The sequence below is a fragment of the Camelus bactrianus genome, chromosome 30 (assembly GCF_048773025.1).
Source record: "Camelus bactrianus isolate YW-2024 breed Bactrian camel chromosome 30, ASM4877302v1, whole genome shotgun sequence".
Lineage (NCBI taxonomy): Eukaryota > Metazoa > Chordata > Mammalia > Artiodactyla > Camelidae > Camelus > Camelus bactrianus.
The window spans coordinates 11,282,346-11,305,874 of NC_133568.1; the positions used below are offsets into that span (position 1 = coordinate 11,282,346).

General features: G+C 47.7%; 1 protein-coding gene across 4 annotated transcripts in view; it reads right to left on the minus strand.

The window, feature by feature from the left end:
- The window catches only part of MYO5B (myosin VB), a 294,119-nt gene that overhangs the window by 88,961 nt on the left and 181,629 nt on the right, over positions 1-23,529 (minus strand). For all 4 annotated transcript variants that reach the window (XM_074355274.1, XM_074355275.1, XM_074355273.1 and 1 more), the window contains 5 exons: positions 23,171-23,278; positions 19,233-19,342; positions 13,605-13,870; positions 2,620-2,701; positions 1,987-2,127 (listed from right to left, as the gene is read on the minus strand). In XM_074355274.1, the coding sequence (XP_074211375.1) occupies positions 1,987-2,127; positions 2,620-2,701; positions 13,605-13,870; positions 19,233-19,342; positions 23,171-23,278 (707 nt within the window). The remainder of the gene's footprint in view (positions 1-1,986; positions 2,128-2,619; positions 2,702-13,604; positions 13,871-19,232; positions 19,343-23,170; positions 23,279-23,529) is intronic.

Below are 23,529 nucleotides of genomic sequence, written 5' to 3' on the forward strand. Positions count from 1 at the left end.
CCTCCTCTCCTAAGGGGTTCCCTCTCAACACCAGACATACAGTAGGTGCATAATACATTCTGGGTGCCCAGCAGGAGTCTGAGTTAGATGCAATCTTAAAACTTAAATCATCTAATTTTATACAGACCCAAACAGAAGGTTCCACAGAGCCTAAGGCAGAGACCATCCATATAGACACAGCTGGGTTTTATTTCCCCTTAGCTTCCTGGAAGTGAAACAGGAAGTGTGCACTTGGTGGGAAGACTGAGAACTGGAAGGTCCGGGATCCCTACTGCTCCTGGAATATCCAGCGCTGGGGACGTTACTTTTAAAACTCCTGTGCACTTGCACCTTGGGCCTCCCTGCCACCACTGCCTGCTTTTCTACCACCCTGCTAAGCACTTGATCACCACTCCTGCAACCACCTGCTCCCCAGCCCCGCACTGCTCAGGGTCTCCCCACCCCAGCTCCAGCCCCACCCAGTGGCCTGAGTCCACCCTCTAGACAGCAGTCTGTGGTCTCTGTATCTGTGCACTGCGACGACTGTTCTCACTGCTGTGACTTGACATTCCTGGGACATGTTCCCGTGGGTAGTGGCACCTCTGAGAACCTCAAAACATGAGCCAAAACAAACCCACAAGTGGCCCAGGTTTGTCTATCAAAGGCAGGGTAAATCAATGAAAATCAGGCAGCTCCCCAATTCACAGAATCAATCCCCCGAGGCACTGAAGCGTTCCTGCAGAGGTGTGCAAGCACCAACGGAGAGGCCAGGCCTCCAGGGCTGTGGTTTACAGTCAGCGCTTCATCACAGGGCCAGGCAGAGCAGGGCAGGACAAGCCACCTGCCTCACATGCCCCTCAGAGCCTGGTACACACAACCCTGGCCTTCACCACTGGGTAGGGAGCGAGGAGCTGGAAGCCCCCAGGAGCCAGGGCCTGGGGAGCTTCGCTGGCTCAGCAGCCCAGAGCTGGGGTTGGACAGAGGACACTATGTCATCTTTGGGTTGGGGGGTGTGGAGCTGGAGAAGGTTACGGAGAGGATCACAAAAGAGACAAAAGGAAGGGGAGTGTGTTCCTGCTGAGCACTGGAAGGGAGCTGTTGGTAGTGCACACCAAACAAGAGAACGAGTGAGTGGTGAATACCAGGAGGACACCCGAGGGCCTGGGCTGTGACTTCTGTCATTTAGCCAGTGCCACTCAAGGCAGGGACAATTGGGCTATCACCTTTACTACAACTCACAGGTGGGGCAAGACAAGGCACACACCTGCCACACTGAGGAGTCAGCCCTTCCTGGGTCTGACTCGATGAAGCCCTCAGATCTGAAAACATGCTGAAAACCATCAGATAAAAACGTGCTGTGGATTTCAGTGTGTTTTCACTTTGTCTTCCACTGTTTCATTAATTGTTCCTTCTCAGTTTCAAAGGCAATGAAACGAAGAGAGTCCTTCTGGAAGGGAAATACTGGCTCTTCCCAAACCACCACGCCACAAGCCATCCTCTACAGGTAAGACACAGGAAACCAGAAGAGAAAAGCAACTGGCTTCTTCCCTTTCAATAACAAGAACCACGTGGCTTCCACATCTTTTGATTAGCATTTCCAGCACTGCTGGAGTTGGGATGGCAAAGATGATCCTGGGCTCTTGACCCTCCCTCTCGGGAGAACTGTCTAGAAGATAGGGTCCTTCTCTCGGCACTGAGGAGATCGGGACCTCCAAATCCACATGACCACCACATCATGCCAAACCATAACACTCCGTCTCTGCCAAAGAGGCCCATGTTCACCAGCACAGCAATACCTGCCAGTCACGCTCAATGTGTTACCTTCTAGCACCTTCTAGTATGCGGAACAGACACCAACGCTTCCCTTAGCAAACTAAAGGCCAACTAATCACAGGTGAAATTCCAGCTTTGAGAGCGCACACGTTCCCCTGCACCACACGGGCATCCTCGGCCCCACACTCCAAGCCTGGAACTGAACTGATTCAGAGACAGCCTCGCCCGTTTTACCTTACATTCTTCATCCAACAGGTCCAGGATGCCCAGCTTAGCTTCTATGAGGTCGATACAAGGTTGGTTATCATAAAAATCAATCAGGGTCCAAGGGATCTGCTCCTTCATGTATTCCTCTTGCTCCAGCTTGAATACATGCTAGTGCAGGAAGTGAAAGGTCGAGGTTAGTGAACTGCAGACACACCTTAACGTTCAACTCCCTGAGCTTCGCCCACACAGGTTCTGAGTCCTAGCGGATGGTGCATCCTTGCCAGGAAAGGTTTGGGCACAAGTCACAGTCACGACTGCAGAAAAGCAAAGCTCAGTTAGGTGATCCTCACTCCCATGTGAACCCCTCCCTAGGACACTAATAATCACCTGCACTGTCATACCCCAACCGAGCGCAGGAAGCCTCACACCTGGCTTGCAATTACTCAGACACCCCAGAAGCTCAGGCTCAGAAGGAGCAGGAGTCAAAGGGGGAGGATCACTAACCCCCTCGACTCAGCTGCCCCGATTCAGACCTCCTTCTGTGCAGTGGGGAGCGTCTGCCTAAAGCTGGGGCACCACCAGGAAGCCAAGGTCAGGGCAGAGCTAGAGCTCCGTGACCCCTGTCCCCCACCCGTCATCTCCAGATCCAGAAAAACCTACCGAGTTGAACTGTTGCTGGAGCTTCTCGTTCGCGTAGTTGATACAAAACTGCTCAAAGCTGTTCACCTCAAATGTCTCAAACCTGCAGAATGGAAAGAGCAGAGGACAAAGACAGACACGTCTCCTTGTACCAAAGGAACCACTAGGACTTCAGCAAGGCCGCCTGCATCCTCTGCTCCCACCCAGCTCCACCCTTAGCTCCAGCACAGAAGTCCCATCTGCTCTTGTGCCCAGAGACCACTGTTGCAGGTATCAGCACGGCAAGAGTCCTATTCAATTAGGACAGTAAGAATGCATCTTTTCATAATTAGAAAAAGTACCAAAAGCAAGAAAATTTGGAAAAAGCAGGTGTGAAAAAGAGAAAGTCACCCGTGAGTCTATCACTCCAACTAACCACCAGTTACACTAGGACATGTGGTCCATTTCCTCAGCAACTTTACATTTTTGGAGGAAAGTAGAATTATATATAAAATTACAGCTGTGCTTGTCATTTAACTTCCCATTTGACATTTAACATCTCCCCGGGCCACTGTTCTGCCTCACGGACCAGCGCATGGATCAGACGCGCTGCTTTTGGCCTTGGGACTGCACAGGTGCCCAGGTGAGGGGACACGTGGGACTAGAATGTAGTTGATGTCCCCCTTAAGTCTGGGAGGGAGTGTTCACCCCAGAGGGGACAGCTTTTTCCAATTCACACAAAGGCGCCCCCGGGCTGGCAGTGGCCCCCATGCAGATGAATCAGACTTTGACTGATAATCACCTATTGCAGGATATTTTGGTTCTTTTTCCACTTTTTAGCTGCTATCACTGCTGTGACAAATATTGTTCATACATATTTGGTTTTTTTAAAATTCTTTTTTGAGGGGGAGGTTATTTATTCATTTATTTTACTGGGGATTGAACCCAGGACCTTGTGCATGCTAAGCATGCACTCTACCACTGAGCTATACCCTCCCGCTATGTACATATTTGAATTCATTATTTTCTTAGGATGCTATTCTAGAAGGAAAATTACCATCTCAGAGTTTGTCTTCCTAAATGGTAGCAGTAAATTCACTTTCAGAAAGATGAGACCAATTTATGTTATCACCCCACCCCCACTTCCATCTCAACCTTCCAATGTGTGAATGCAGCTTGTTCTCCTAATACTGGTTAATGATTTTTTAAAATTCATGTTTTACTTAGAGTTTATGTACAATAAGGTACGCCAATTTGAAGGGTACATTTCAATGAGTTTTTGATAAATATTACACTGCATGTGTTCACCACCACAGGTATAGAACATTTTTATCACCCCAATCGCCCCCAAAAGTTCCCTTGTGCTCCAATCAGGTCAGTACCCCCCCTGCCCCTCACTGTGACTATTAATGCATCACAGCTCTTTGGTCAGTAACATAGATTAACATTTAAAAATCTTTGATTACTTAATACATGAAAAATATTTTTGTTTGAATTTCACTTTCTTTGATCATTCACAGAGCTCGATATTTTTCTGCATGTGTGTACTAGTCATCTATATTTTGTGAATTGTCTGTGATTGCTGGTGAATTATTTGTTAGGTTTTAACTTTAAGAATGGACTTGTCTGAGCGCTGTATACTTTAGAACGTCAGCACTGTCACCCGCTGCTCCACTGAAATGTCTGCAGTACTGCTCCACCACCACTGGGGAAGAACTGGCACCTGCAGAGAGGAAGGCAGGTGAAGAGATGAGGGCCAGACATGGTCCCACCTGCAGGCCTCGTCTGTTACACGTGAGGGGTTTGGATTTTACCATGAGCAATGAGGAGAATTTGAAGGATTTTAAATTAAGAAATGACAGCCAGACTTACATCTTAGAAATGCTGTGATTTGCAGGAATGCTGTGATGTGCAAGACTGAATATAGGAGGTCGAGTAAGGCAGTTATTACTAGAGTAATAATCTAGGAAAGATCCAATCAGGGCATGACTTAGGCTGGTGGTAACCAAATAATGGAATGGTTCTAAAGACATTAAGGAAGGTACAAATGAGAGGATTTTAAATGACCAATGGGCTGTGCAGGTGAGATTCACTTGTACAACCGAATGGGTGTGGTAACCACCAACCTGGGAGCATTTGTAACAGCACCAGCAGCTTTAGCTGTAAGCGACTGGGGCCACCATGTACGCAGAGCAAGGCATCAAGCCCAGGGGATGAGAAGGGGCAGAAATCTAGGAGGAAGCGGTACCCTTTTCTTATTCACACAATGGGCTGACCAAGCTGGCGGGGGCCCTGTTAATCCGCACCTGCTAAGGCTAGGCCCCCAAATGCTTCATGAGCTCTCATTTAATGCCCACAACAAACAAGGGTTGGGGTCTATTACTAATCCCATTCCACTGCTGGAGAAACTAACCTGCCCAAAGTCAGACTCAGTAGACAGAAGAGCCAGTTTGAACCCAGAGAGTGATTTCTGAGACCACATTCTTAAGTGAGAAAGGAATAAAAGGAGCATTTAAAAAAGGAGGAAGAGATGACTAGGAAGGGCTGTGGACAAGAGGGTAACTTCCCAGAGGAGGAAGTGTCAGAGCACATGGAGAGTGGGAGGGCGGTAACATCTGTGAGGGACCTGGGCTGGGGGCACAGTCTTCAGCCTTCACACCTCCAGCCCTCTCACTCTAAGTATATGGACAACTGAATTTTCTGTCTTATATAAAATTATACCAGTCCTTCCAAGTAGATTGTTCTCCCTAACTATCACTCTCAAATAGAAATGTTGAAGCTGCCCCTAGTAGAGTTAGGGATGATGGTGGTGATGGTGGTGGTGGTGGTGGTGGAGAGGTAACATCCTATGCAGAAGGACCAGCAAAAATAAATGCATCAGAAGTGCAACAGGGCCAGCTCAGTGCCAAGGCAGTATCAGGCTGCTGCTTCTCCTCCTCCCCTGTGCCCCCCTGCCACACACACACCAAGGTATAAGACAAGGAGAAGTGGGGAATCATTTTGAGATCAAAGGAGTCAACTGCTTGGAGACAACCATATTAAAGAACTGCCTTTCATCATACCCATGTCAGAGGAATAATTCTAGGTTAATAAAACACGATCAAAGATGCAGAGTCCAAGCTGGAGGCCCTCCAGACCATGCAGGAGGGAGGCACTGTGCCTGCCAGTCAGTACCTTGGACTGGAGTCCTCCCAGTCCAGATGACAGTCCTATCGATGGAGTTATGTCTCTTAGAGCCTCGTTTCCTCTCCCCACAATCCCAATGCACCCCAAGAAAGGTTGCTGATGACAGCCAAACTCTAGAGGAAATTTAATTAATAAAACCCAGAGGGAAGATAAAAGAGCTACCCTAGCAACTGACTAGGTGATAGCAATTGCGTGCGCTTCTGGAGCTTGTACTGAGCCCCACAGATAAAGGACTTCTTATCTCCCACTTCTCATTTTTTTTTTAAGGTTTACTTTGGTAGCACTCCACAAAGAACATTCTCATTAATCTGAGGCGGTCTGAATAAGCTCATAATTTCCCTATTTCTAAGATATTATCTGGTAACGATTCCTTTGCCGACTAGTATAATTACCGTAATGCCTGAGGGCCAGGGATGAATGAGGGGTTTGGGTAGCTTGGAAAATGTCTGAGATGACTGACCTCAGAAAGCCACAGATAAGGAGATAGGGCAACTTCTCCTCTACAATGAAATTATATTTGTAGTCATTCTTACCATCAATAGAGATGATTTTTTAAAATAAACACAATAGATCAGTTTATAGTTCACAACATTAAAACGTTACAAAGAAATTTATCCATGAGGGGGAGTTGGATTTCTTCTATAAAATCAACGTTGAGACTATTTAGGCCAGAATCCTTGGGTAGGAGAAAGGTCAAAACACAGAGTGAGACTTGATGCCGAGAGCTGAGCTCTGTACTCATGGTGGTACAATTATCATCCCTATTTTCAATGTTCTCCTATCTTCAAAACATAGTCAGAAGCAGACGATTCCCTTCTCATTCTACCCAACTTCAGGGTGGGGTAAGGGATACAAATGCCTCTATAAAAATAAGGCAGTGTCTGTGGGAAAGCGAAACTGCAGTAAAAAGTAGTCAACCCATCACTTCTGGTTAATTATCAACCTCCAGGAAGCACTTACTCCAGAGCAGAGAAGCAAGGAGATGCTCTGAAGGCTGGGAAACAGTTCTTTCCCTGGAGCTTGGGTCAAAGGAACTAGAATTTCTTAGCTTAGCCTTGTCTTTCTATTTTACCAAGACCACTCTTACCAAAGGTGGGAGGAGGAGATATGCGATATAGGTCAGACACAGAGGGGGCGTCCAGGGAATGATCACTGAAAGTCAAGGAAGTCCTCTCAAGGTCTCTTTCCTTCCTGAAGCCCATGAAACCTCACGGGGGCACCATGCAGTCTGTTAGGGAGGCCAACCCTTTGGAACTCTTTACTGAACAATCTTGGGGTGCCAGCTGCACCTCAGGATGGCAGGACTGGAATTCTACACATGTACTTCTCTCTGTGCCTGGACGTGCCCACACAGGACTTGTCCTTCAGGGAGAGCAAGGTCCTAGGTATCACTCACATCTCAAGGTCAAGAACAATTATTCTTCTGGAGGACCTAAGTCCATTCAGCTTGCAATGTGCTTCAATTCCAAGATCCTCTTCGTGCCTGGAAATTCCATGTGGGACAGGAATATGCCCACCATATAGTAACCCTCTCCCAGTCATCAGTCAACTGTCCCAAGAACTGTAAGGACTACAAAGAAGAGCAAGTCATGGATCTTGCCCAACAGAGCTATTAGGAAGGCAACAGGGAACCAGTACATGCAATCTCCCAAGGAACAGAGATTTTGTGTGTCCTAGGATTTTAAGAAGGCTGAGTTCATGCGGGTGCTGGCATGGACAGAGAAAAATGGGACTTTATCTGAGCTTTAAGTGTATGTAGTGTATTTGGCTCCAGGTATGCTCCAAAGGGCTGCATCAGAGCAATTCTGGAGAGTTAAGCTTGACTTTAGAGCATTCTAAGTTACAAGGCTCTCCTGGGAGACTTAGAGATTCTAGGGAGAACCCAATTGCTTTGGGTGATCTGCTGGATCTGAGAACACTGGGGCTGGCTATGCATATCCACTCTGAGGAAGACATGTCCAGGGATCTTCTGGGCTATCCAGGGTTGGGTCACTGTTCTCAGGCTGAAGGGTAAATGCAATCACTGACATCTCCCCCTCTATTCTCCATGAAACCTTTCCATACTGGATAGAGGGAATGGCTAGTCTTCTCCCAAGAACTAAATTGGAATTGTAAGATTATCCATAAGTCTATTTTGAAGAGTGAGACCAAGAAAATAAAACAAAGAAAGAAAGAATTTCCAACAAAATGATGAAGGCAAATGGTGGGCCTAAGAAGTTTACTTAAAATATATCATTAAAGGCAACTTATGGAATGGTAGAATATATTTCCAAATCATATTTCTGAAAAGGGGTTAATATGTAGAATATATAAAGAAGTCTGACAACTCAAAATCAAAAAATAAATACCTTGACTTAAAAACAGGCAAAGGACGTAAAACATTTCTCTAAGAAGATATACGAATGGCCAAGAAGCACGTGAAAAGATAATCGCTCATCATTAGAGAAATGCATATCAAAATCACAATGAGATATACTTAGTAGGATGGCTACTATCAAAAAAGCCAGAAAACAAGTGATGACAAGGATGTGGAGAAACTGGAACCCCTACACACTACTGGTAGACATGTAAAGTGGCATAGCCACTCTGGAAAACAACATGGCGGTTCCTCAAAATATTAAAGATAGAATTACCATATGATCCAGCAACCCTACTTCTGGTTATATATCCAAAAGATTTAAAAGAAGACGTAACCACACACCCGTCCTTGTTCACTGCAGCATTGTTCACAATAGCCAAGAGGCAGAAGCAACCCAAATGTCCATCAGTGTATGGATACATAAAATGCGGCAATGCATACGATGCGGTGCTACTCACCTGTAAAAAGGGAAATCCTGTCACTTGCTGCAACATGGCTGAATCCGGAGGACATTATGCTAAGTGAAATAAGCCAGCCACAAGAAGACAAATACTGGATGATTCCACTTACATCAAGTATGTGGAGTTGTCAAAATCACAGAGACAGAAAGTAGAATGGTGGTTGTCAGGGACTGCGGGGAGGGAGTCTGGGGAGTTGTTTAATGGGTAGAGAGTTTCAGTTTTTCAACATGAAAAAGCTCTAGAGATCTACTGCACAACAATGTGAATATAGTTCTCATCACCGAATGGTACATGTAAAAATAGTTAAGATGGTAAATTTTAGGTTGTGTGATTTTATAACTACAATTTAAAAAATTTAATACATCATTTAAAAAGCACTGAATAGAGTTCAGCACAAATTTAAAGTTACACAAAACCACAAGAGACATAGAAAGTAACACGAGGGCTGCGAAGGATATAAAATCCCAGCAAACCCCATTTCCTGCTTCCTGGGGTCCCAACTTCCCTCTGCATCCTCCCCATCGCCATTCCTCAGCGGCAGGCATGAACCTACCCCCACCTTGCTCCAGAAGTCTCCTAGGCCAGCTGTCCGCACCAAGAATGAGCTGGCCATAGCCAACGCCTCACTGACCTTGGCAGTTTGAAAGCTCAAGTCAAAGACAAATAAATGTGTGTTTTTCCCAAATTGGAGCTATTTATTTCCAGTTGCCTCAAGGATGGGAGAGGAATAAAGGATTACGACTGCAATTAATCGAGCCTGTAGAGGCAAATGCTGGTTAATGCAACATGAAAAGGAGACCCCAGCCAAAAGCTGCCTGGCTCTCTCCAATTAATTTCCATCCCCTGCCTAGTAAGAAATACCCTGCAGGCAGCGTCACAGATCCTTAGTCAAGGAAAAGAGCTTGGCTTGGTTGGCTAAATTGCTCTGGGTGTTGCTTGCTTTGTACTTTCAGGAGCGGGGGCAGGAGAGCAAGACGTAGGGAAGTCATGCTTCTGTGGGAAGGACACTGGGTGTCTGCAACTGCTCAGGAAGAGACCCAGGGAAGGGCCCCTGAGCAGGGGAATTGGGGACCAGAGTCGGGGTGGAGGCAGCTGAGGCTCATGCCTTTCACTAGGGTGCTCACAGCCTTTTCTACCGTCTGAACTACCTACAGTCAGAACATCACGATGAGGCGGGGTATGTGTGTACGATGCTGGCGTGCACACTGCTTGCATATGTCTGTGTGTGTGTGTGTGTGTGTGTGTGTGTGTGTGTGTGTGTGTGTGTGTGTGTGTTTATTCACTCTAGCTGCTGATTCTATGGTAACATTTGAGACATTTATAGGAAAATCTGGAGTGACTCATCTAGATACAGAACCCCTTCCAGTTCTCTGTAGAATGTGCTTGACTGGTGAGCCAGTATTTCTCTAGCTAGGCGCCACAGCTAATCTGGGGACAGCTACCCCAGTTGAAGTAATTAGTGCCAATTAGTGTAAGGGGGCAGTGATTCATTTGCCAGCTTTGCACACTTCTAACCTAATTCAGAGAGGGAGATAATGCCTTATTCCTTTCCTCTCAAGCAATGGGGTTTAAATGTATTGAGAAACCTGTCCCCACCCTCTTTCCTATTCTCTGCAGCTTCCACATGTCCTCTGCTCACAGATGACAAGGAGGAGCAAGAAAATCAAAAATATTAGGTCATCCCAAGGGCATTTCTATGTGCTCCAAGGTCTACCCAGACTGGGGCTGAGAAACGAGAGAAACAATGGGAAAGACGGTCTCCTTTCCAGTCTTCGGTGGTCAGGGATTTGGGTAGGAAACTCAAAAAATAAACAATAATGCTGGCATTTTCTGATGCCATGGAGGATAAAATGCTCCTCAGAGAGAATCACGTCCCATCGTCATGCTGTAAATAAAGCCTAAAGACAGGAGCTAGTTTGCAACGGGAGGCAGCTGGCTAGACAGGAGAGTAACAAGCATGACACTCACGTTCACATAACTGAAAACGAAAGATCTGGTGGGTTTCTGAAAGGTGTCTTTTTTGAAAGTTTCTGAAAGATATCATCTGGTGTCTTTCAGGTGACTTCTGGTGACAGTACATAGCTCAATGCGAATTCCCGGATTCCACCAAATCTTGTCATTTTCTCCCAGATTAAGAAATGATGTCACTGACCTGATAGATCACAAACAGTATCTCCAGATTCAAGTCACCTGCTTTCCTGTGGTGAAGTTTCTGGTTTTAATCTCCTAAGAGTTCATTACATACCCTCTGACCCGAAAAGTGAACCAAATGTCTACAACAATCTGTCAGCAGACCAGAACCGTTGAGAAGCACACGTACGTACATTCAGGGACGTCTGTAAGTGCTTTCTTGTCGATGAACAGCCCAGGTAGGCAGACAGCTGCTTAACTCTGACCCTGCCTGTCTCTAACTTGCTGTGCAGAACTCTGCCGGCAGGGCGTAAAGCCCACACTGCAGTGAGCGGACGCAGGAGGAACCGTGTGTGGCATTTCTCTCCCCTCAGGAAGAGGGTGAATCACTTTCTAAATGTGACGGCTTTATGATAAAGTTTGAAAAAGCAAATTAGCTTCTGAGAAAGAACAAGGATTAAGAAAAAAGAGAAAGAGAGAGAAAATAGCACAGCAGGCCCAGAAGGATGCACGGGGGCAGGGAACCCCCCGTGAGTGTGCGTTACATGGCCCCGCGCTGCCCTGCCCTGTGATGGGACCCGTCCTCACTGGAAAGCTATCACATGTTCTCAAAGGAACCCGTGGCCACAATGAGACGAGGGAGACACACAGGTCAGGAGTTGGCACCCAAAACAGGAGGTGGAGTTCTCTGAATCCCCACCCACCCACGAACAAGTGCGCCTTTCAAACCACAGACAGGTCTTCGCTGTGACCTATTTCTCCCCTTTGGGCAGTCAGGCCAGGACTGTAGAGAAAATAAACTCAACTATAAAAATTAAATGGCAAATATAAGCACAAAACCTCAGTTTGCAGGCGCCCCGCTGATACCTTCAGACTCAGGAGCACCAGGAGCCCAACACACAGAGGGCCCCCCACTGACAAGCGAAGCCTCTCACTGGGGAGCCCTGGGAACAGGCATTGAGGATGGTCTGTAGCTGTGACAGAACTGAGGCGTGATACTCTGTGTATCAGTGACACTGCAGTCATCATATATTTATATGCTATTAACAACAAGTCTGCATATTAATCTTCCCAAATCGAAAACTTAGTAAAAATAGATTCTTGCCCAGGTACTTCGTCAGGTAGGAAGAGAATTGGGTCAGAGAATGCAGCCTGAGGTTCTCTGGGTCTTACACCAGAAGGTAACACTAAAGGTGAGCTTTTTGGAAACCCAATTACCTGAAAGTGCTCATGGCAGAGGGAAGAGTGACACAGAATTAATTACTGACTCTCCCAGGGTGCACAGACTGGCCTGCGTTGCTCTGCCCAGAGCAACCGGAAGGCTGAGCCAAAGCAGGCACGAGACGGACCAGGAGGAGAAGCGGCGCCTGCCGTCGCTCGGCTGGAGCCCTGGAGAGCCCCGAGAGGATGCCCTCGCCTGCCTCCCCTTGGGGTCACTCTGCACTGTGCTCCTCATCGCCGAGGCGGCTTCCTTTTACCTCTGCTTTCTCCTACCACTGGGACTGTGATCCTGTTCCAAAGGGCTTCCCCCACCGCCCGTGTTCTACCCTCTCTTTGAAAGATCACAGTTCCAACCTCACCTTCCGCATGAAGGAAGCTCTTCCTGACTGCGCCAACAAGCATGCACCCTTCTGCCTGTAAACCGGCGCAGCGCTAAGTGACCAAGCCCTCACGCTGCCCCTGCTACAGCTCCTGTAGCTCGTGCACACGACTTAACTCTTTAGCACGTTCTGGAGGCACTTGTGATGCCAAAAATCAAGTTTCCTTCTTCTTGCATCGCTGCCACAGCATGTGACATGGTTTGATTTGAAGCCCAGTGACGAACAAGAGCAGCAGAGAGGGACCAGGACGGCGCACCTTTGCCCGGGGAAGCGGCCGCCTCTGGAGGAGGCTCTCCTTTCCTGCAGCCTCAACTCCAGGTGCGCTCTGGCACAGCGGCCCACGAAGCGGTTGTTTCTACTCAAGCATCGTGGCTCTTACAACTCTGCACTTTAATGGGTCCAAATTTCTATTTTAAGACAGAAGCCATGACTTCTATGATATAAAGATCCAGGAGGATTTCATCTATTATTAGCTTAAAGAGGGCAGGACATTGATCATAAAAGAAGTGCAAGGGAGGTTTCAACCCAGCACATATAATTTCAAACAATTTGAGAAGGACCTGGAAAAACCCTCAAAGAGGCTGTGGCTCAAAACTTCATTTCAAGCTAAGGAAACTAAAGATCAGAAGGGCTGTGATCTGTAGAGGGCCATTCAGCTAGCTGGTGACAGCACTGCGCCAAAAACTCAAGTGAACGCCTAGTGAAGTACACTTTCCACCATGTTGCCTCTCCCTGCAAGATACGCTCTTATAATAGTCCTTTCCGTTAGGCTAGGATTCTGAAATGAGAAATTTCAGGAAGGACCACACACAGCATCCATCTGTATAGCACTGGGCACAATCATGGTGTTAAAACAATCACCCTGATTGGTGATACAGTGAATGAGGTTGATTGTAGATTTACATAAAAACGAAAATGAAATATGAAACCTGATGTTAAGTCCACAGTAACCCCCTGTCTGATGCCTGGCAAGACACTGCCTCTGGGCCTCAGTTTCCCAGATGGAAAAAGGGATGTATTCAGGGCTTCTCAGTCGGGGAGTTACTGGGTTTTTTGACAGGATCAATTCTTTCTCCAGATTGTCCTCCACATTGTAAGACATCGAGCACCCCTGGCCTCAGGCCACCAGGTGCCAGTAGTGACCCAGTCACTGTGACAACCAGAAATGCCCCCTTCCTCTCATGTATCACACTCCCCGGGTTGAGAACCACCAGCAAGGGCTCCAAGGTGCCTCCTGGCTCTGAAACACTGGAGGAAGATACCGCCATCGGCAGGTGGAGGGGGGCCTACCCGTAGATGTCCAGGACCCCGATGAAGGAGTGCTGCTTGAGGGAGGTGTGCAGAGCCTTGTTGATGTGCGCCACGATCCAGCCGAACAGCTGGGCATAGATGTGCTTGGCCAGGGCATTGCGCGCGTTGACCACCTGCTGCAGGGACATGGTCTTGACGTAGGTCTCTGAAGTGGTGACCAGCTTGCGATGGCACAGCCAGTGCTCCATCTGGCCGTGCTCCACCCCCAGCAGTTGGCAGAAGTTGCTTAGGTGCTCGTCCTTGGGCTGGAAGAGACAGGGGAGGAAGGTTCAGGAGGGGCATGAAGGACAGCCCACTGCCACGCCCTCTCCCCTCCTGCCTGGGGAGCGAAGGAGCCCAAAGCCAGGCCTCCCCAGAGCCCCGTTTCATCCCCGCCACTGTTCTAGCCCTCTCATGCCCTCGCTAAGTGACAATTAGGGCCCAAAGAGTGTTGCTCAGACCAATAATACCTGCTAATGACCAAATCATCAGCAGGGCTTTAAAAAAGAACTCTCTTTTCTGGGGCACTCCTCCACTGCCAGCCGGATGCAGAGTACCTGGAGGGGAGGGTTCCCAAGTGAAGGGAGCAGCACGAGAACTGAGAGCTGAGGAATGGATAACCCGTTAAGAATAAGGAGCCAGAAGGCAAAAGTCACCGTGACTGCAGTTTCCATCTGCAGAGTTCCACATGCAGTGCTTCATCCACGGCCCGGAAAGAAGTCCCCACTTACAAACATTACCCTGGATCAGCACCTGGTCTGAGGGCTCGTAAACAGGCCCTGAGCTGAACCCCCTGGACAATGCGGGGCTCTGACGCTGCACGGCCCTAAGCTTCCAAGTAGATGTGCCTTACCTTAACCTCAGCGATACTAACATGTTACTGAACTTACTTACATTCTTAAAGCACTTGCCACTTGGGAAAAAAAGTAAATCAAGGTGGAAAGCTAGGACAAATGACAAAAAAAGGGAACAAATTTTGACCTGGAAAAAACTAGGAGTGCCTCCAGTTTAAGCCCCTTCTCTGTACAGGTAAGAAGCTGAGCCCCAGGGAAGTATAAGAACTTACCCAAGGTACCCAGCTGCCTCTCCCAGCTGCATTTGATCTTGACCCTCATTTACCCCAAAATACCAAACAGATCACCTGGCCTTTGAGTCACTGATAACTAAGTCACCCACTGAGCCCTGTTTCACCCCAGGTGTGAATGTCTCCTGGGTAATCCTTGCTGCCCATTCACGACACCCCACAGAAAACCTGCATTTCACCCAAAGGTTCTTCTTGCCTGTTATTCATTCCTTCATCTAAATCCCCCCAGGAAAGCTGATAACCCAGCCATAAGCCTGCCGGAGAGCTTCATAAATCTGAGTCTTGAAAGGGAGCCCTCTGGAACGTCATGTGCCACCTCCTAATGGCCCTAAATTGCTTGTGGGACTCATTTTCTGATGAGGCTGCCACACAGGCTGTACATGTGGTCTTGTTCAATTAACACAGATAACTGTACCATTTTCACAGGCAATTTTTTCCCTCCTACAGATATTTAAAATCCATCTACCCAAATACACATAATTACAAAATAACAGAATGCCAGAGTAGGGAAGAACCTCCAAGAATCATTAAGGCCAGTGTTTTTCCAGGGTATGGTTTGTGGAGCAATAGTTACAAAGGCCATTAACTGGCTTTATTCAACGAAAGTGGGTGTTGGGCGGGGGTGGGGTGCTGACACCAGGTTAAACACGCTGAACTGGCTTGTTAACGTACCCTGCAAACGCCAAGAGAGGTGCATCACAGAGCATTTCCTGAACTTACTCGACAAAAGACCCTTATCTTCCTAAGAAATGGCCTAGGGTTAAGGTTCCCAGGAAAATATTTGGGAATCATCATTCTAATTCAATCCCCCTTACTTTTCAGATGAGGAAAACGGGGCAAAGCGAGGCTCCCTGACTGTGGCCCAGAGCTCCTAACCAGGCCTGGGGGAGAATCAGCTTGGGCTGGGTGGGTGTGGACAGGCCCCTGTCTTTTCTCTCGTTCGGCAGGTGAGGTTACCACAGCTACTTCCCCTGGCCAACAGTCTTCCTCTCTGGAAAACAGAAAGCCATATGTGATAGCGTTGAGTGTCTGGGGACAGCTTGGCAGGCAACAGGTTCAGAGGTGGCAAGTGTCCAACTTGTTAATCTGACCCATTTCCAAGAAATTCTTAACTGCTAGGCCTAGCATTGCAGCTAGATTCCCTGTCAGTAATTGGCCCGCTAGCAGCAAACATGACCCCACAGGCTCTTCCTGCTCACTGGCATCTCGCAGGTGAACGCAGTGGAGAAAGGGCCCCAAGTTCTGGAACTTTTTGATGACCACCTGGGACAGGTTCCCATCGGCTGCAAAGAGGCATGGCTCAGCCCTTTATTACCTGCATCTGGCTGTTGATTAACGGTGCTAGCTGAAACTGATTTCACATCATGCAATTACATCTAAGCTTAATTAAATGATGCTAAATCCATTACAGACAGCCAGCATCATAGGCAGCAGATGAGTTCTGTGGGCCCATATTGCCAAATTCAAGAAACAAATTGCCTCTGGTGTCCAAGTAATTGCACGCTGTTGCATCTCCAAGGTAACTCAGGCAGTCACAGAACACATTTTCATGCTTTAATTAAAAATAAAAACTACCGAGCAGAAGGCACCTTACATCTGGACAGACAGCCTTTCCAGCAGGAGGTCCACCCTAAGTACCCATGGAATAAACCAAAATCCATTTGAGAGGGACTTCCACCAGCAACCGTTTAGTGAAGCATTTTGACAAGCACACTCTGCGTGCCCAGCAACGTGCACTGCTGGGGGCATCAGGCTAGTGGAGGACAGCCCCAGCGGAGGCGCTGACAGCCCCGAGGAGGAAGCAAGGCTGGCAGCGGTACAGGGAAAGAATGCTGGCTGGGCCCCGGCCTGACTTTGCCATTAACTGTCATTACGACTTTAGAGACACAGTTTCCACTCTCTGGGCCTGAATCTTCCCAACCCAGTGAAAGGAGAGGGATGCTCGGAAGGTCCACTCTGGCTCTACCAACAGCGATGGTAATAGTCCAGAACTCAATCACGTGAGCCCTGTGCCGAGGCAGGTAAAGTCACCCCCACCCAGATGAGGAAACAGACTCAGAAAAGTAAGTAACGATCAGTAAGTGACAGAACCAGGACTTGAACCCCGGCAGTCCTGCTATAGTTCTCACTCTCAACCAGTTTTCGACACAGCCTCTAACTGGAGAACCATGTAAGACTAGCCTGGACCACGGACCTGTGCTCCAAAGCCTCTGACTTCCTGTCATCTGTAAGAGGAAGGACCTGCTGTGCATGTGGTGTCCAGACCTCTACCTGCCAGGCGTCCTCCTCCTCCTCCCTCACCAGCATCTGTGTCCTCCGTCCACACTTCCGCAAGTGTGCCCTGAGAGCCCACCTTCACACAGTCTTCACACGCACACTCAGTGGGTGCCAGTGTATGTCAGGGCTGGAAGAGTGAGCACAGGAGACATGGTCCTAGGATTTGGTGGGGGAACAGGCGTTGATCAAATAGCACCAATAAACATTCACTTTCCTTGTCACCTGAAGGTCCCCTCAGAGGCTGATGTGGAAGGTCAGCTATAAGAACAGAGAGACACTTCATTCATGAGACCAGTTCTCGGCTTTCCAAAGAGGTCCTGGCCCCACCCCACCCCCAGCCACAGGTGCTCAGGAGCTCACTGCCCTGGTTCTCGTGCGTCACCGTCAACCCCCCATCAGATCTGCTCGTCTGCTCCCGCTTGCATCACCCCTGCGCCCAGGGAGCCTCCATCATCCACCCATCTGCTTACCTACTGCCCACCCACCAAGTGCTGAGCTCAGAGCTGGGTGCTGCTGACAAAAAGTGAGCACAGCAGTTCCTGTTCCCATAGACGCTGGGGTCTCATGAGGAGGAAGACACACAGAGCTAATCACCACATGATAAATGTAAAACTGCAACCATGCTAGGTGATTTGGAGGAGAGAAATGGATGCTGTAAGAATCCATGATGGGGGATGTGACCTTGAGAGAAAGGGGACTATGAGAGGATGGGGTGGAGGCCAAGGGAGTATCTGCCATCTTCCCTGCATTTCACCCGCCTAAATCCAGGACTTTTTCGACACCAATGTTCCTAATCGCACTGTCCCCAATACTGAGCAAAGTATGGTTGCCCTTAGGAACCAAGGGACATTTACAGGGGTGTGGGACCAGGGGACAGCACAGACCCTCCCTGCCTTTCTCATGAGGGGACATGCTCTGTGGGTCCTGAAGACTCAGGCCAGGGGAGTGTCTGGCCTGCACTGGAGGCCCATCCACCACCCCACCAAGGCACCAGGTCTTCCTCTACTCACCTCGATCTGCCTCACAGCATCATCACTGCCAACCGCAGTGCCCTGTGATGCGCGCACACACACACACACCCTGTCCCAGGGCACCAAGCACTGCCCAGCTCCAGCATTCCCTCCTTCACGTTGGGCCCAGGCAGGTGAACCTCTCACGAGGTTGCAGACTCCATGCCGAGGATGGCAGCAGCCCTGAGGACCCAGGGACTCCCCCAACCCAAGACTATTTGGCCTTTAGGGGAGATGGATGGGGGTGCGAGAGGGTGGTGAGCTCAGGCAAATGCCAGCTACTGTTCAGGCCTTCCCCTCCCTAAAGGCAGGGCCGGTTTTAACTTCTGATAACCCCTAACCCCACGAACAGTGGGAGGTTAAAAAATGTTGGCTCAATTGAAAAAGCATCAGCTTGTGAGCGGCCTGGACTTGCCCATGTTCATAGTCTGTAGTACTACCTTCTGTGTTTCCCCAGCACCCCGTTATTGAAATTCCAAGTCCTTGGTAGCAAGAATCATACCTTGCGCATCCCAACACTTAGCCATAAACAGGCACAAAATAGGTCGAAAGTAAACACCTGCAGATTCACTTACTCAAGGTCAGAACAGCAGTGCTAGCCCAACCCGACACGGTTACACCCCAGACAGCACCCAGCACGCTGTCTACACTACTTGTAACTGGCAGCACACCACCCACTTAGACATTTATCTCCCACATATAAGGTACTACATGGGGCACCAGGAAAATAACAGACACCATGAGCATTTATGGAGCACATCACAGTCTGCAATCCTTTCATACAGATGTCTCAATATTCTGCCCTGCACTGTCCAAATCTTGGCAACTGTTATCATCTGTCCTGTCTACCCACTTAGCGTGTGTAAGCCCCTTGGAGACAGTCACCAGGTATGGTGCCCAACACTCCTTCATTTCCCTGAAGCACAGACCTCGGCCAGGAGCTCAGAAAGAACTCATGCACTGATAACACAGATAGAATTCCACGGACCTCAGGGTACTTAGGAAATCAAACCATCAAAAAGAATTTATTGAATACCTACTGAATTTCCTGCCTTCAGTGATAGGAACTTGATGGCAACTGATTTGAAAAGGATTTGTTCTTCTCAAAAATATCAGCAAGGCAACAGAAGCCATTACCGTTAAGAAGAAATAACCTATGAGTGTCCTCTAAGTGTAAAGACACATTTCAGTTGTATAAACCTGTACGAACAGAGTAAATTGTGTACATTTTATCTCTAGTGCTGGTGTGCAACTTACTGATATACTGCAGGATTCACCATCACGCTCAGCCTGAATCTCCACGTTTCCAAGGTGTAGGATGGAAGCAATTATCTTAAAAATGCTTATCTGATGGGACTCTCTCACTCCTGGAGAAAAAAAGAAAAAGAATGAATGACATTCAATATCCATGGTAGGATAGAAAGGATGTTTTACCCTCTTATTAAAGACTTTAAAAAAAAATAAGGTTTCATTTTCTTTTCTGGGCCAATGAGTCCTAAGATGATGCAGGCTCCCCACCAAGTAATTACCACTCAGGGAATCAGCTCCAAGGGCAAAGGGGCTCCTTAGACTAACAGGGAAATATCCTCATGGTGACTGTCCAGATCGAACCAAATGGGTCACTATCATCGTAACCTCTCCAAGAGCAAAGGAGAGGGAGCAATCATGCAGACCAATTTTGGACTTCATTTCAACCAAACACTTTATGGATGCTTTTATGAGTTTAATAAGAATGGTCATTTATCTGCAGTCATTTTTCTCCCAACATAACATCCTGCAAACATCTGTGACACACATCGGAAGTGCCAACAGAGGGAGAAGAGGAGAAACTTCTCCTAGGGGTGCTGTTACGGGGCTGGCCGGCCAGCTGGCTCCTGACTGTTCCCCACGGGGGCTGCTGTTCATCAGATGATCTGCTCCCTCAGTTACAGACACGCACACCTACTCCAGAACAACTGTGGTAGCAAACATTGGCTGTCAATTCTGTTACTTGTGCAGGTTATCAAAGACGTGGATAATCTCTTAAAATTTATATTTAGCTTTAAGGCATTATCATCTCTTTTTGAACTACAAAATATTTCAGATTTTGAAAAAGGATCCAGAATAATATAATGAACGCCAATCAACCTACCATTCAGTCTAAGAGATAATACAATTATCCTCCGGATTCCTCCCCAGATGGAGCTACTTATTTTTAAGGCATTATTTCACTCGGGCTAAAAAAGAGTCAATGACATCTAAATAAATGGGAGTAAAGATGTGTCATGCTAGGATTAAAAACTTTACTCCGATAATCAACAAAGTAGACAACCCAAGTATGAATAGACAAATCAGCTCTAGACTTTAATGTTAGAGGACCTCGTAATTTTCATAGGGGGTCAGGGATTTAATTTTTATTACATAATATTTTCAAAATATACAAATATAAAAAAATATAACAAATGCCTGTTCTTGCTTCATCACTGTATCCCCAGGGCCTGGCACACAGTAGGTGCTCCTCAGAAACAGGAGCGATAGAATGACTGAATTGATTCTTGCTACACAGAGGCAAGTACTTGCAAATGTCTACAGAAATGTATGCATCATTCAGATATCTGGTTTTATTTCAACTAAAAAAAAAAAAAAAAAAAAAAAAAACAGCCAGAGAGTGAACAATTGAGGCATATGTCCTGGTTCAGTGTAACTGAGTAAAAGACTGGCAAAAGGAAGAGGCTAAAGCCAGAGGCTGAAACCCAGGACAAGGACAAGACAGTTGTGCATCTGTGTCAGGAGAAAAGCACTGGGCTTTTGATCGGGGTCTGCAGTGCTCTCAAGTGCCATGGAAGGACCAGCCAGGAAGTGGGTGCTGGGGCCATCCATTCACAGGATGAGAGGGACAGATCACTTTCCTCTCCCCTTCGCTTACTCTTAGGAACCAATGCTTTGTCAATTTCCAGAGACCTAACCGCCCTGCAAGGTAGGAACTTAAGCAGTAGATATTGAATGACTGTTGAATCCTAACCGTAGTCAGGATTCCTGCACTATACTGACTAGAAAGTCCCTTCTTAAATACAGGAGTCTCTGAATAAGCAGCGCCTCACTATGGGAAGCAACAAAACAAAATAAAAAAATCAAACACAAAACTGAAGGTGTAAGACAGGGGTTGGCAACCTACGACCTATAGTTTCCATGGCCTGTTTTTGTAAATAAAGTTTTATTAGAACACCACCATGTCTTTCCTTTTACATCTTGTCTATGGCTAAGTTTGCACTATGTTGGCAAAGTTCAATAGCTGCTACAGAAATCATATGCCCACAAGGCCCAAAATAGTTACTATCCTGTCCTTTTAGAAGAAGTTTGCCAACCTCTGGAATTAAAAAATGGACATGTTTATTAAAGAGTAGGGAAGATGGCTTATTAAAATGATTAATTTTACAAATTCTGTTTGCTTTGAGAATTAAAGTACCCAGTCTCTTAGAGCCTTGGAGGAAACAACCTTCTCCTTGGATTAGCTCTGCCCAAGGCTCACGCCAGCACCACAGGAGCCTTCTCCTTTCTGGGCAGAATGCTATCCTGCTCAACTTCATGTCTCCTTTAAACCTGCTCCCCAGCTCTGGAGAGTAAAATAGCCATGTGATATTGGGGAAGTCAGGGGTGCTATTATTAATGTGTTACCTCCCAGCTTCACATCTGCCCTTCTTTGCCCTGCTCTGTGGTACTGGAGCTAAACCCTGTCAACACCTCCCCTTCGCCTGCTGGTGGCACGTCACACTTGGTCAATAGAGGGCACTGCAAGGACTTGGCAAGGCAAGAGCAACAAGAAGACATTTTCACTCCTAGCTCTGATCCTCCAAGCAACCAGTGTTCATCTTGGAGCCCAGCACCCTCCCAGGTGAGCTCCAGCTGTGTCCTCAGGCTGCTTTGAGAAGTTCTGGTCCCACCACCCCCTGGGGCACTGCAGGCTGCTTATACAGACCAGTGCAGGCCCACACCCTCCGGCAGGTTTCCTCACCACCAGAGGGCTTCCTGATCTCGGGGCAGCCACATCCTCCGAGAAGTGTTCAACATCTCAGCCAGGGGCAGGGGGCTCTCCTCATCCACAGCTCCTTTACTGGCTGTTCTTCCTCACCCTCAAGGTAGTTCTTTTGCACCTGCTACTTCTGAATCCTTAAAAATCCTCTTATTTAATAGTTAATTACCTACTACTGCTCTTGTGAACAATTATTTACAGTAATTTCTCTCTGTTGGAACAATCAGTGTGGTTTCTGTGTCATTGGTACAAAAGACAAACCATGTCTATTACCAGTTATCCACAGAAGTGAACAGCACTCAGACTTCAGCGCATGAGGTCCTGGGTTTCTTTTTCTCTCCATCTGGAGATCAGGGCGTGTCCTGTTTGGCCATGTTTTATTTGGACACTGGATAAAATTTCCCTGATTCCCAAAGAATCTAAGAAATGCTGCTCTGGGTTGGTCGCATGACTCAGAAGCCCAATGTCTGTCTGTCAGGGAAGGGCCGGGAAAGCACAAGGGCCACCCTGAGCCACTTTGTGGATTTCAGGCTGACTTTCTGGTTGCAGGTCCCAGGAATTTACCACTTCATCTGCCCAGTTAAGCAAGGATTGCCCTCCACCTTACCATTTGGGGCTCTTCTCCCCCAAAACTGGCAGGGGAAAGGGGCAGTTTTCTCCAGCTCTACTGTCCTTTATGTCCCAGAAGGACAGAGTGATCATGTTAAGGATTCTACTGCTAAGCTCTGCATGGGAACAGCAGAAACAGAAATGACACTGTGTGTATGGATGACAGAGCTTCCAGACCCTTATAGTCTGTTTCCGACTTGGAGCCCATGATTGTGGAACATGGGTGGTTTTGGTCCCCAAGGCATGTTCTTTCTGCAAGAAACCCAGACTACACACGAAAAGACAGGCTCTTCTTGGTTTTCCTCCACTGGCATCAATGGCCTGGAGGAGGTGAAGAGGAGTACTCCGCAGTCCTGAGAGATTAACTCTTAAATCCTTACTGTTAAGGAAGGTCAGCAAAGCTCCACGCCTTAAGCTTGGGGGCCCGAGGGTTGGGATGGATAAGAGAGTAAGAAGATATTCACCGAGGGCAAGAGGGCTTCCCCACCAGCTTGTGAAAGTTGGCAAGCAAAGTCAGACACTGTCAGGCTTTCTCTCCACCAAACGAACCCTTTCTCCCCACTGCCAGGCCCCTTACCAAGGAGAGTGAAGGCTTGTCGGGTCTTCTCAAAGTCCTCAGCATCATCTACACCCTCGATGGATGTGTCTCCTCCCTGTGAAGTGTAGAAGAAGTCCTCCGCACACGCTGTGGCAGGAGAGGAGAAGGGAGCGTCAGGCATCAAAGGGATGTAGCCCAGTTTGCCACAGACCGTGACCCTTGAGGATTTCTCCTCCCTCAGCAAGCTCTCCCAGACCAGAACGTATTCCCAGCTGAGTGTGCAACCCTTCCAAGTATCATCTTTACTGACATCAGCCAATGGGAGAGAAGACCGAGTAACAACAGACAGAAAATCACACCACACTGACAAAACCTGCTGCTGTCTTTGTTACTTTCAC